This window comes from Camarhynchus parvulus, chromosome 15 (assembly GCF_901933205.1).
Source record: "Camarhynchus parvulus chromosome 15, STF_HiC, whole genome shotgun sequence".
In the NCBI taxonomy this organism is placed as follows: domain Eukaryota; kingdom Metazoa; phylum Chordata; class Aves; order Passeriformes; family Thraupidae; genus Camarhynchus; species Camarhynchus parvulus.
In genome coordinates, this window is record NC_044585.1 from 12,221,501 (window position 1) to 12,235,432 (window position 13,932).

Below are 13,932 nucleotides of genomic sequence, written 5' to 3' on the forward strand. Positions count from 1 at the left end.
AAGCTCACCCAGAGCTGTATTGCAAATAGTTTTTATTTTCTAACAACGTGTGTTTCTGCTTAAATATTCAATGAGGCCAATTAATAATGGCGTGGCACAAACAGTGAGAAAAAAAATGCCAAAACATCCCTATTTATTTCACTTCCCATGAAGGGGCCCTTATCTAATCTCACAAAGGATGCCTGGTCTGTCCCTGCTGCTCGTGAGCAGCTCGCGTGCCGCTCTGGGGACAGTTAACCACAGGGGAAGTGATGGGTGATGGCACGGGGCTGGTGCCCCCCAGACCATGGCACTGGTGGCACGTAGAGCCACAGCTGGACACTTCACAGCTGCTGCTCTGGCATGTCCACTCGGCCCAGAGCAACATGGTGTCCAAGACATGACCACACAGCTTTGGACTGCAAAGGCCAGCCCATCCCCTGGGCAAGCACGGGGCTCATTGAGCTTCCTGCACCCCCAGAATGGCACAGCCAGCATGGAGCAGCACATCCCAGCCTGGAACATGCCAGGGCCTCAGATCATCCTGCAGTTAATCTGTGGGGTGCACAAAGCAGCATGGACACCACTCTCAGAGACAAGGGATGTCGCCCAGCCCTGCTCTGCACACCCTCCACTTTGGAAAAAGAAGTTCCCTAACATCTCTTTCTGCCAGCAGTGAGTGTGACCTATTTTAGCAACAAAAGGAAAACTTCTCTGGTGCCTGGATACCCCTTGGCACTGGCAGCACAGCATTTGCTCATCAGACCGAGAAATGCACTTTTTAGGATTCGCCTGAAGAAAATAATTTTTCCCAAAGCCAATTCTCAAAGGTAAGAGGAAGGGGAAAGGTTTGGGAGGAACCAGAGTGGTAGCAGAGCTGTCACTGCATAAGGTCCAGGCACAGCTCGGGCTGTGAGGGGGCCAGTGTGGCACACAGCCCACCATGCTCAGCCTCCCCAGCCCAGAGGAACCATCCCCTGCTGCTGAAAGCCTCCTCTGAAGTGCAAAGGAGGTGATTATTGATCCAAACAGGCTGTCCACAAGCACAACGCTGTCTGCCCAACTTCCTCCCCAAAACCCTGTGAGGAGCTCACTGCAGGTTTAAGAAAAAAATACCAACAACATAAACTAAACAATAACTCCTCCACAATCAGCTCTCCTGCTGAAGATAAGGTCAGTAATAAAAACCTGGCTGAATACATGCATTTTTATCTTGCCTACAGGGATGCAACATGTGCTGAAAAGACAAATGCCCTTATTGTCCCGAGACAGTCTCATTGCCATCCATCTCTCAGAAGCTGCTGACTTGGCCTTTTGTTTTAGGAGGTGACCACAGCGCGCGTGGTCCCTCGTTGGAAGGCACCGATTCCTGCTGCCACCCCTGCACCGAGGCCACGGCTGCTGCCAGCACTGATGGCATCTGCACCAGCTGCACAGCACTGCACCCTTCTCCATGCCTCTCCCACCTCTCCAGCAAAGCAGGGCTGCCAGCAGAGCCTGGCTGCGCTGTCTGAATGTGCCATTCATGGAGCAGTCACGTCTCGGTGAGGACAGCTCTCAGCTGTTGTGGCTTCCCGGTCATCTGACCGGTGCCGGGTGCTGGAGCCAGCTGCCAGCCCTCTCCCCGGCAGCCAGAGGTGCCCACAGAGCAGCAGCACATCCACTACAGTGCTGCTTTTCAGCCTCTCCCCATCACAAGACTTTTGTCCCAGTCGCATCCAGGCGCCTTTGAGTCGGGAGTGACCCGTCTGCCCTTCCTCCAGCCCCCACGCCTGGTGCTGCGCTTCCTGAAGCCATCAACACACACCCAGGCTGAGCAGCTCTCTTCACACAACAAACACAGACTTTCTACCGTCAAAGGCACCAGGTCATTTAGCTCATCATCATGTTTCTTCTGCAGCCCTCGCCACCTCCTACCACACCTGCTCCCATACAACACCCACACCCTATCCGCAGGTCCACGTAGAACTCTTTCAGCTTCCCATGTCCCCTACTCTCCCTTACACCTCCACAGCAAATCCTTCACTTGCTCAGTATTTTGAATAAATGCTGTGACAATGACTACCAGCAAAAGTCCCCAGTCTTGCAGAAGGTCCTCCAGGGGCTGGTGGGGCAGCATGATCAGAGTCAGGCCTGAAGCACAGGAAAAGGCTCCAGAAGTGGCTGTAGTGCCTTTGCCAAACCACATAAGCAGTGCAAGTTCTTTCTTCGCCTGTGGATTTACAATCATGAGATCAACCAAAAGCAAAGCATCACCTTCTGCATCAAATCATGTCCAAAAAGAAGATTAGGGAGCAACCACAGAGGTTTACTGTGGCTTGAAGTAAAAGAAGTGTTTTGGATAAAGGCTGTATCCTAGGGAAAACAAGATTTAAATACAAACTGTGTAAACCAACTTCTTCCCAGCAATGGAAGGGAGACCCTGGGGCAGGGAATTAGGTGTCCTGTTCTTTCATCTCCATGCTCTCCCAGTCCCAGAGCAGAAAGTCAATTTCCTGAAATCCACCCGAGCTGCTCAGAGCTAATGCAATCTGTCACTGCAAAGCTACTCAAGAGAGATAGCACTGAGTTCTCGTGACAGACCTGATCAGAGTCAGTATTTCCAAGGTATGCCTTTTATTTTCAGGTCATTCCTTAAAACATTAGCTGGAGCCCAGCAGGCAGAATGGAGGAGTCCCCTTGCTCAGCTGGTAGCAGGAGTTTGTTCTTTGTGCTCGGAGGTGCTGCACCATAAACTCTTCCATTTCTCTGCTTCCTGGACCACTGACACAGACCGGCATTTTGCTCCCAGGAGACAAAAGTGTGAATAACTACTCCAAGGAAAACCACCACAGCAGCAGTAAGGCACAGTACAGTGCCCCTGTGCAGGCTTACCTGGTGCCACTGTGCCACACGGACCATGTCATCGTGGAGAGGAGCGAGCTCCTGCCATCCCCAGAGCCTCCCAACAGCACCTTCCACCGCAGGACACTGCATTGAACTCGCCCTGCTCAAACTGCTGGGAGGAGGAGTCTGGGCAGGGAACACACTCCATTCCCCCCAGGCCACTTTTTGGCTCGGACACCAAATCAACACGCAAGCTTGCACCAAGCTCTTGTCTCTGGTTCACACAGACAAGGAAGTTATTTATCATGGGCCAAAGCAAACGAGCGATGGGGCCGGGACGCTCCTGCACAAGGGCTGTGTTGAGATTGGGGAGCTTAGTGAAGGAACTGCTGAGCTGCTCCCAGCCAGGAGAGGTGGCACGGGAAAAGCACAATGGTCTCAAAGCTGGAGCAGAGGAGTTCAGGAGGGCTGAAGCTGTGTGCAGGGAATGGGGGCAAACAGCAGGAAGGAGGCAAAATGAGCCTCTTGTTTAGTAGAGAGGGAAAAGTGCTCACAAAGGGGAATTCAAGTGATGATGGAACACCAATTTCATATGAATGTGTACACACCCCAATCCCTAATCCTGTTTAGCATCTCTAGTACATGAAACACTTAAAGCACCCCAAAAGCAGAAGCTGTTTTGTCACAGGGGCTGCTGCTTGAGGACACCTTGCATGCCCTGGCCTCCAGCATCTCCAGCACCTGATACCACCCTCCTGGAAAGCCCAGCCTGCATCCCAAGGCACCATTCCTGCTCTGAAATGTCAGGGCACTAACAGGAGCAGGAAGGCTGGTAAGGAGGTCACAGCAAGAAACTGGACTCACACAGGAGGAAAAGAGGGGAACCCTTCTGTTCCCAGGGTATATTGATCATGAAGAGGGTTTAAAAAGAAAGGGGGACGTGCACTACACAGGAAAATTGATCTGTTTACAGAAAATATCTGCAGGTTGCCTGAAAATGAATATCCTTCATGTGAAAGTTTCCTTTGAGAGAGCATGAACTTTGGACACATTAGAAGGTTAAGAGCGTAAGTAATGTGTTTTTTCACCTTTAGCTAAAGGTCACGGAGCATTCAAACAATTCCTCTGTTTCCAAGCTGAACATGACAGAAGTCAACTGCGCACCCCAACATTACAGCTAATGAATATGGAAAACAGAAATGTTTTCCCTGCACTTTGGCCAAGAACCACTCTGTGCCCTTAAGAAGAAATTGCTGATTATTGGAGGTTTTAGTTTTACCTCAAGAAACTCAAACAAACCAGACCCTTTTCAATAAGCTTCCTTCTTCCCGTTAAAAGCATGTTGACTTGCTTTTTGCAAGTCATTGTCTACTAAGGCAGAATTAAATTCAGGGTCATTATAAAATTTTGCACCCTTTTCACATCACACCCAGCCTTCCCAACAGTTGTTGGGACCAGATACCTCTCAGTGAGGAGGAAGAGGAGGAAGACACCCGAGCATGTTGCTTGCCCTGTGGAAGCACCCGTTTGCTGCGTCAGCCACTGGAGAGAGCTCAGTCTGGGTCAGACCCACGGGTTCACAGCCCTGCCCAAAGCTGGCAACCAAGAGTGAAACCAGACAACAAACATCCTCACTCAACCAGTACTGGTCTTCTCTGCCAGCTCCAAACTCAGCAGTAGCTTGCGGAACATGCTGCTGGGAGGAGGTGCCCATATGTACAAAGCATATTTCTGTTTGTTTACTTGAAACACACTTTTTTTCCCCCATTTTGTTGGATATTCCCTTAGGCTTTATGCAATGGGAGAAGAAAAATCCCTCAGCCTGCTTCCACTGCCTCCTGCCCCTTCACAACATCTCCTCTCACTTGCCTCATCTGTGAAATCAAACAGCTGCAATCCTTTAAATCACTTTTCATAAAGTGTCTCCAAGCCTAAAATAATGTCACAGCTCATTTCTGAGCTCAGCATTCCTGCCGCGCCGCATTTCCCTGGGTGCGACCGTCACAGTTGAGCTGTGATTATTTATTTATATTATAATAGCATTTGCAGCCCTGCTGTGCTCAGCCCTGCACACGCGCCCAGGAGGTGACCCAGGGCGTTTCCACCACCAGGATAAGGATCCCTGGGCTGACGAATTCCCAGTTCTCAGGAAAGGATGTCTTGGAACGCAACAAACCAGAACCAAAATTTAATTAGATGCAAGACATGTTAGTGTCGGGTTGGTTTTGGCCTCTCTTGGTTTCTTCCAAACAAGCCCTCACTGTGCAAACACACCCCATGACAAAACTGACCTGGCCAAGACGTGCAAGCAAATACCGCTGACTTTTAATATTAAACAGCGCAGCAACTTCAAAGGAACTGGGCTCTCCTCTCCCAAGCAATCCCACCAGAGATCAGCTCCAGCTCCAGAGCCATGGCCAGGCTCCAGCTCACGGCGCCGCCGAGCAAGAGCCACGTGTTTGTGAACAGCTGAGAGCAGCGGGGCAGATCATGCAGGGACACGCTCCCACAAACACTCTGCCTGCCCTCCCAGCACAGGCAAGGTGCGTCCCTTTGTGTGGGGCTGGCACGCTTCTGCCCACAGGAGTCTTCTGGCTTTCCATCCAAAAAAAATCTCAGTTCAGACCTCTCCTGCATCCAGACACCCAAAAGGCATCACATAACTCTGGGTGATTACATGTGCCTGTAAAAATAGCTTCTAGAAGTGAATGCCAGCAGCTTCTTCCAACATTAATACAACAGAACAGAACCAGTGCTCACTGCAGGCTGCAGAAACCCCCAGTTCCAGCCCACTGCAAACAACTGCCCTGCTCATCCTGCTGTTGCAGCACTAAGGGGAAGCAGTTGGGATTTTGCAGGAGATGAGAGCTCAGCACCCCAAAGAGGACCCATTGACACTCTTTTTAATATCTGTCTCCACACTGCAGATGGGGGTTCCTTTGGTTTGCATTTAAACCACAGTCTTGCAACAACTGCAGATCGTGCTCACCTGGTCGCATCCTCCTCCTGCTCAGGTTTCTAATAAAAACGAGAACTGGGATTTTCTTTTTGAGACAAATGCTCTTGGTTGTGTTCCAGCCCCCAAACAAACACGCTCACAGCGATGGAAGCAAAGCTCCCATAAATCGAACCAGGTCAGCGTGTCTCATAGCCAGGATGAAAAGCTCCTTTGTGCAGCAGCACGCAGGCCCCGAGCGATGTAGATGAGCCAGCAAACGCAGCCAAGAGCTCGTCCCGCGCCCTCCTTAATGTTTCTATTTCAAAGCCTTTCCAATCTCCAGGTCTGTTCCTTGTGCCACTCTGCTGAAGCCAGGCAAAGAGGGCAAATGAGGGAATTTCAGCCCTTCACTGGTTTAATGGGTTTCCAGGCTCTCAAGTCAAACACTAAAACCAGCACAGACTGAATTTGACCATTCAATAGCTACGACTGTCAAATGCAACCCCTAGACAAGGTCTCCTCCCTGACTTGCATTTCAGGGACCTTCCACCTTACTGTGATCCACCAAGAAGCAGCTCCAAAGACTCTTGGAAGTGTGAGCCATACTCCAGCACCTAATAAGATTCCTTTAAGCAGCCTGAGCTGACTAAAGCTGTTCCACTAAGAAGAGTTTCCTCCGTTAAGGGCTTAAACTGAAAACATTGACCCATCCAGGATGAGCAAATACAGGCATGAGTGAGACAGCACAGAAAGGAGAGGCTGAATCCAGGTGAATTAACCTCTGTGAGTTCTGGTACATTCAACAAGGCAGAGCCAAAAAAAAAAAATCATCTCCAGCTTATGCCTTGATCCAAGAGAAAAGATTACAGGTCAAGACTAAGAGGGGGGAAAAGGAGGGGAAAGGATGAAATGGAAAGCTCAGCAGCTCAGTTATCTTCTTGCTCCCCAGGAGAGCAGCATAAAGAGAGGCAGGCCTGCTAGCAGAGGGCAGGAGGCAGGTTCACTCTCAGCAGTTTTCCTGGGAACCACGAGAGCTCTCCTGCAGATGTGAGGAGCAAGGACTGGGCTCACTGGGAAGCAGTGAGCCCACACATAGAAGATGGTCCTTCCCTTGTGATTCAGTGCCAAGGAAAGGCCATGCCAGAAAGAGCTGGAGGGCACGTGCTCCTGCTCCACAAGAATGGTCAAACCTTCCCCTTTGCCCCCAGGCTGGATGCACTCAACCAAGGGTGCTCTTGCCAGGAGGACAGACAGACACAGGAGCTCAGAAATGACAAGCCAGAGTCCATGAGGAGCACCACCACAGCAAGTGCTTAGGAAAAGGCTGGAAAGAGAGAGAAAAACTGAAAGCACCATATGGAGAAACAAAAGAGGATCCCATGAGAGAGGAACAATGAAATCCTGTACCACAGGCACGGAAATGGTCTGATTTCTCTGTAACAGCCTCATCCGAGAGCGGTGCAGCTGAACCGCTGCCCGGGCACCGGGGACACCCCCATGGGCTGTGGGGTGCCCTGATGAAGGAAGGAATGATGAATCTGACTCCATGTTCTCAGAAGGCTAATTTATTATTTTATGATACTATATTATATTAAAGACTAAACTATACTATACTAAAGAATATAGAAAGGATACTTACAGAAGGCTAAAAAGACAATAATAAAACTCGTGACTCTCTCCAGAGTCCTGACACAGCTCGGCACTGGTTGGCCATTGAGTCAAAACAAACTCAGCAGAAACCCAACGGAAACAATCACCTGTTGGATAAACAATCTCCAAACACATTCCAAAGGAGCAAAACACAGGAGAAGCAAATGAGATAAAACTGTTTTCCTTTTTCTCTGAGGCTTCTCAGCTTCCCAGGATAAGAATCCTGGGCAAAGGGACATTTCAGGCAATGTGGCAGTGACAGTGGCCTTACCGCATGTGGCCGGGCGATCTGCACCGGGTAGGACATGGCGTGCGGGGCGTAGCGCGGCTCGGCCGCGCGCCAGCTCTGCGTCACGGGCTGCGTGGAGCCTGACATGGCCAACACACCAGGCTGCCTCAAATCACCAGCCAAGGATTAGGAGAGCAGAGAGCTCCTCTTCATCGTGTGTGCGCTTCCCACGTCGTGCAAGAGCTGGAAGGAAGCGGGAAAGCAGCAGGTTAAAATTCAGTCAGCCGCAGTCCTGTGAGACAGCCGAGCGTCAGGGCTTGGGCTGCCACCAAAACCTCACTGCCCTCGCAATTCCCCAGCAGCCCCGTTCTCCATCTGGCAAACCCCACTGCTAAGTTTCTTCTGTAGATTACTCCTATCACAGGAAGTCCAAATGTAAGATTTCCCCAAATTTATCCCACCCAATTTCCCCAGAAAGCCTTCACCCACCCCCAGCAGGACCAGGAAGCCAAACTGCAGCTATTTCTTTGGGTCCTGTTGGCCTCTAAGTCTCTTGGAGATGGGTATTTTTTTTTTGCAGGGTGACTCAGTTTCCAAAAACACAGTCTAGAGTTTTGGCATTTCAACACAAGGCCCAAAAAGGCACAAGGTCCCTCCCCAGCCCATCCCTTTCAACCTCCACACTCTCACATGTCAGTGCTCTTCTTTCCAAGCTGTGGCCACTTCTGCTGCCCTCTGAGGTAAGCCCTGATCTAATGGCAGGAGGGACACCAGGCACGGACCTTGCTTGCAGCTGTGTCCATCCATGAAGCTACAATAAAGCCCAGTACTAAAGCATGTCACACACCTTCAGTGCCACCTGGATCAACCCCTTCTGATAGGGCCAGAGTGCCAGAGAACACGGCACAGCCCCGAGGGTATTTTCACAAACACCCTGTCACCCACTCGTTCACTCCTCTACCACCTGCTGCAATTCCTTTAGCAGCTGCAACAAAATCAGGAAAACCAACAAAGTCGGAAGGTGCCTCTTGGCCCCAAGGGGAGATTTAAAAGTTACTGATTTTTATAGATACTTCACACTGTTTGCCTGGTGATGATTTTAAGCCTCCTGGTTTTTGTCTGGATTACAATGAAAAGTAACAAAGGTCTAAATGGTGCCCTTCATGGCTGTCAGTGTGAGGTGCATTAACTATTATTCTCAAATTAACAGCTAGTTAACAAAGCATAAATTGCCTCTGCTGCCTGCCCGGGTCAGGGGATGTTATCAGGACTGATCCCAAGCAGGGATCAGCTCCCTGGGACCCATTCTCCATCCCAGCCAGGGCTGTGTATGCTCACACACCTCCTCCCAGTGCAGGTATGTGTTATGTATGGATCTGTGCAGGGCTTTTGGCAGTATCAAACTCTTCCAGCAGCACACCAGGAACAGCAAAGGAAACTTCCAGTGCTCCCAGGAGCCTCTCCCCACACTTGTGGTCTCCGTGCACGGGGAGCACAGCCAGCCCCAGCCAACGCAATTTCAACTGAAACAGCAGTTGGCATGCACAAAAACCAAGAAGGGGGTGGGAAGGCTGGGGGAAAAAAAAGAAAAAAGAAAGAGGAAGCTTTTCTTTTTCTATTTCTTTTCCCTCCTGCGAGACCACAGATGAGCCCGTGCTGATAAACCCCTCGCTATCTGCTGCAGGCAGGCACAGGGCTGCCTCTCTGCTTTGCCAGCAGCCACGCACCTCGCAGCCAGAAATAAACCAAACCAAGCAACTGTCCCTGGCAGCCAGGCACCACAGGCAGCCCTCTCACCCAGAGGTCAAATCTTACAGAAATCATCATCTCAGCAAATCCCCATGAAGCCTAAGGATGACAGACACACAAAGACATCACCACGCTCCTGATGGGGGTCAGGTGAGTCTCTCTGAATAAGGTATTTTACCAGGTGACAAATGGAAAAAGACAAGGTTTAGCTCCCAAGGCAGGGTGCAAAGGGACAACCAGGTCCCTCCTGCTTTCAGCTCACTCCTCCCATTTCTGCACCCACATATGCCTGCTGAGCCCCAGGGCACCTTACCTGCCAGCCCAGGGAAGCACCGGCGGCCTGGGAGCAGCCTGACCCTGATCCCAGAGGAGACAGCCTCCCCCTGCAAGAGCTTGGCGTGCTCAGTGCAATCCAGCCCGGGCAGGAAAGCCCCTGAGCACACGGGGGAATTCAGAGATACCCAGAACAGGCGTATTTATACTTCCAGTATGACTGTCCCACTTCCCCTCGTGCTTCCGACTGGATGGGATTTTGCTCACCCATTCCCACCCCAAGCTGGGGGCTGTGCCAGGAGCACGTGGCCCCAAAAACCTGCTGTGCTCACCCATCCAGGGAGACACCAGCACCCTCCCAGCCCTCCTGCAGCCCAGCTCTAGGGGCAAACCCTCCCTGCAGCTGCCAAGGACATGTGCACGGGGCTCTCAGGGGCTCTGAAAGCTCAGTGGGATCTGCAGTAATTTAAGGTACTTTCCCAATAACAGATTCAAACTCAGACATCTTGGCTTACGGCCACCTACAAGTTAATTAGCACATGTAAAAATATATATACACACACACAGACACACACTCCAACCCAGAGTCCATGGCAGCTTTCAGCAAGCCAAGGCTTCCTGGAAGCACAGCAGGTAGACCTGACCATGCTGAGGCAGCTGTCTACAGTAAAAGAAATAGGATGATTTTTTTTCTTTAACTCTTCAGATCAGCAGTTCAGCTTAAAACACAGCACCAGGTGCAAAGCCACATGGTATCGAGCTCTAAAAACACTTGAAAAGCTTTTTTGCCTCGGTCTGTGCAACTAAAAAAAGTTAACTGTCTACTAGAGGAATAGAGACACAGGATGAAACAGAGGGGCCAACAAAACCGTCCTGCACCAAGGCACAGTGTCTGTGAGCTGTGCCCTGCATTAATCACAAGCTAGCAGCAGCACAAAAGGATTTTTCCTTAACAAGGGCAGCAAAACCACCTCTGCCTCTATTGAGGTTTCTCGTTAGAAGCCCTGGGAAGACAAAAGTAAAAATCACACGGTCTTTGCAGGCAGGAGACAGGCACTGCCCATGCATTCCCACATCTGCAAACAGCAGGTCACCAGCAAGGTCCCAGCACAAGCCCTGGATGTTTCTACCACAGCAGGACTGGGCTGGAGCCAAACAAGGTCACCAAAGCACTGGGACAGCTCCACAGATGCCTCAGATCACAGCTCAGGTCCCGTTTTTACACTCCACGTGCCCAGCCCAGCAGGCAAAAACATTATGGGGGCTCCCACTGGGGAGCAAAGTGGGAGCACATCCTGCAGGACATGCACTGGTGCCCTGCTCTGGGTGCAGCTGGGACACCACCAGGACACCTATTCCCAGCAAAAGCCTCCTCCTCCAAAACTCTATTAATTATTTTCAAGAGAGGAACGCAAACAATAGGAACAGATTAATGGAATGAGAGAGAGAGAGTGGGGCCAGGCTCTTCAAATCTTTAAAATCAAACTGTTTAGTTCTTACTTTCTCAACTGATTTTGATGAAGAACAGACATTGTCTCACAGGAAAGGTATTTCCCCCCCCAGTTAGAGTCTCCATCTGAGACTGTTTTACCCACAGACCTGCATTAGCCATTACAGCACTAGGTACCAGGAGATTTATGGTCTCTGATTAGGAACAGGAGAAAGCTGGAGGTTATCACCACAACTAGAATCAGGGCTACACATGAACCTGTGGAGGAGGTGAGTGCCTATGGAACCTCCTATACCTGTTTATACTCACAGGATTCCACCCCACTGCTAAAGCCTTCAAAACTGCCCCATCCTCCCCTGCCACCACCCTGCTCTCCTGTTTCTCCTCTTCACGTGCCATTTACCACCTGAAATTGTTTCCCCATCACCTGTTCTCCCAATTCTCACCACAAAAGCACACTGCAAGCCACAGCAAGTTGCTGCAGGCTGGCCCACATGCCAAGGAGCTCTGCCCCAGCCCCAGGCAGCTGCCAGCAGCGTCCCCAGGCAGTGCTAATGGGGAGCACAGCACCAGGCCAAGCACATTCACATCCAAAAGAGGGGTACAGAGAGTCCACAGCACCCTGCAGCTACCTCTGGATTCCCAGCCCACAGCACCTGGGCACAGGGCTGCACAGCTCCAGCCTGGACCTTCAGTGCAGCTCCTACCACAGCGAAGCCTTCACTGATACAGGCAGGACCCTGCTCAAACTTGCAGCTCTAAAATAAGGGCTTTGCAATTAAATCCAGCTGCAAAAATAAAAATTAATTAACATCATCCAACACACTTGCTGCTCTTCAAAGTTAGAGACAGCCTTCCTGATTTGCTCTGGACTCCTCAGGGAGAGCAGGACTCCCAGGTGAGGTCCCTGGCTTGACTGGTACAACACAAATGTGGGCCAGTTGCTGTAATTACCCCGGGCCTGAGTCCATCTATCTGAAAGGTGAGAACAACAAGACACTCCCAGCTCACAGAAAATACTGGTTCATCTGTTCTCAGAGGAGTTTTAAAGATCCCAACGAAAACACATGGCTCAAGTTCAAAATACACTTTTCTTTTTTTTTTTTTTTTAAAGCAAGGCCATGCTGAAATAAGATTAACAGAATATTTTGTTTCCTAAACCCAGAGTAATGTTACTCAACTTGTGGTCTACGGACCATGGTTGATCTACAGAAGACGTTAAGAGGAGCCCACAAAATGCCTGCCATACCCCTTATTGAAAGGCAAAAACTACTACCACCACACCATGCAGACATGGCAAATAAGAGAAATACTGTTGGCACACACCAGTGCATTTAACTGAAGAGTATTGACAACAAAGCTCATATTTAATTACATTAAATGATGCAGTTTTTGGAAAAAACAATAAAGACATCTTTAATCAAATGCTAAATACACGACAATTTTCCTCCTCAAAGAAGAAATAAAAGGTACATATCCTCCAGTCAACTCGTGTATTTTCAAATAAAAGTTAAGGAGACCTTTGTAATGATGCTTAATTAATACCAAGCTGTAACATCCACCTCCAGGAGTCCAACCAACCATGGTGCCTAAAAATCCCCAGCACCCAGCTGTGTGTGGCACAGCAGAGTGCACTGCTTGTCAGCCTCCACCCCACTGACTGCAGCTCCAGATCAAAACCAGACCTGAAAAGCAGCTAAGAGATTTATTCACTCTTGCTTTAAAGGACTAGTGGAAGCAGAAATAATTTAGATGTGATGAAAATGGGTAGAGAGCTGTTCCTAAGAAATGCACCACAACGTAACGTTAATGGATTTGTCTAATCAATATGTGCATGAAATTTTCTTGGAAGACAGTTGACATTATACACAAATATTTGTCTGTACTGTATCTATGAAGTCCTTTCATGAGGAAAGCAGGCTGTCTGCCACAAATTTAGGGCTCTATTCAGAACAACAAAGATAACAATGTCAATGTCTGCAGCCCAAGAATCAACAGTTCAATCACGGCAGAGCACAGAGGTTTTACATTAACATTGCAGCACGGGGTCAACAGGAAAAATCGGGCACATCCTGAGCTCTGTGGCATGAAGGAAAGGTTATTTCAACCCCAGGGATCAAGGCTTGTACCTGCATGTGATCCTAAAACATTCTCCTTGCTTTGGAGGAGCACAGCAGTCCAGCCAGACTGGCAGCACCCCGCACATGATGGTCAGACCCTGCAGCTCCTCAGCTGCTCCTCCAACATCAGTACCCAAAACAGCTCTTGTCCAATTCCCCAGCTGACCCACTGGCAGAGCTCTCCTCCCTCTTCTCTTTTGTCCAGATGACTTCTGAACTAGATTTTTCCCTTGCCTGAGCAATGGTGCGGATGCACAAGCAATTATGGCAGCAGATCTGGGGGAAGAAGGGACCTTGCAGAACCACCACAGGGCTGCTCAGAGCAGGGTGCTGCCCTTGTAAGAAGGTACAGCTGGTCCCTGAGGCCATGGAGGGGCTGACAGAAGCTCAGGAGTGAAGTCTCCCATGCTGGTTTGCTGTCTCATAGCTGCAATCAGGCTGCATCAGCTCTCCCAAGCACGGCACGGCTCCACACAGAACCGGTTCCAGCCCCTGATGAAAGATGACTTCTCTGCCCCGCTCCTATCACTGCCCAAAGCCACAAAGCAGGATTTGCCACTTGCATTTCTCCTTTTCAATCTTTCCAAGCTATTTTGGGCATGGGACCCATGTTTAGCTCTGCCCCAAGATAACCTTTGCCAGCATTTGTGTACAGATCTTGGCAACGCACGGAGCAAGGTCAGAGTGTTGGATTTTGCCAGCCCCATTCCCAGTAGTG

General features: G+C 50.0%; 1 protein-coding gene across 16 annotated transcripts in view; it reads right to left on the reverse strand.

Annotated features, from left to right (window-relative positions):
• The window catches only part of NCOR2 (nuclear receptor corepressor 2), a 226,709-nt gene that overhangs the window by 148,402 nt on the left and 64,375 nt on the right, over positions 1-13,932 (reverse strand). For all 16 annotated transcript variants that reach the window (XM_030959051.1, XM_030959056.1, XM_030959054.1 and 13 more), the window contains exon 2: positions 7,665-7,865. In XM_030959051.1, the coding sequence (XP_030814911.1) occupies positions 7,665-7,769 (105 nt within the window). In that variant the 5' untranslated portion in view covers positions 7,770-7,865. The remainder of the gene's footprint in view (positions 1-7,664; positions 7,866-13,932) is intronic.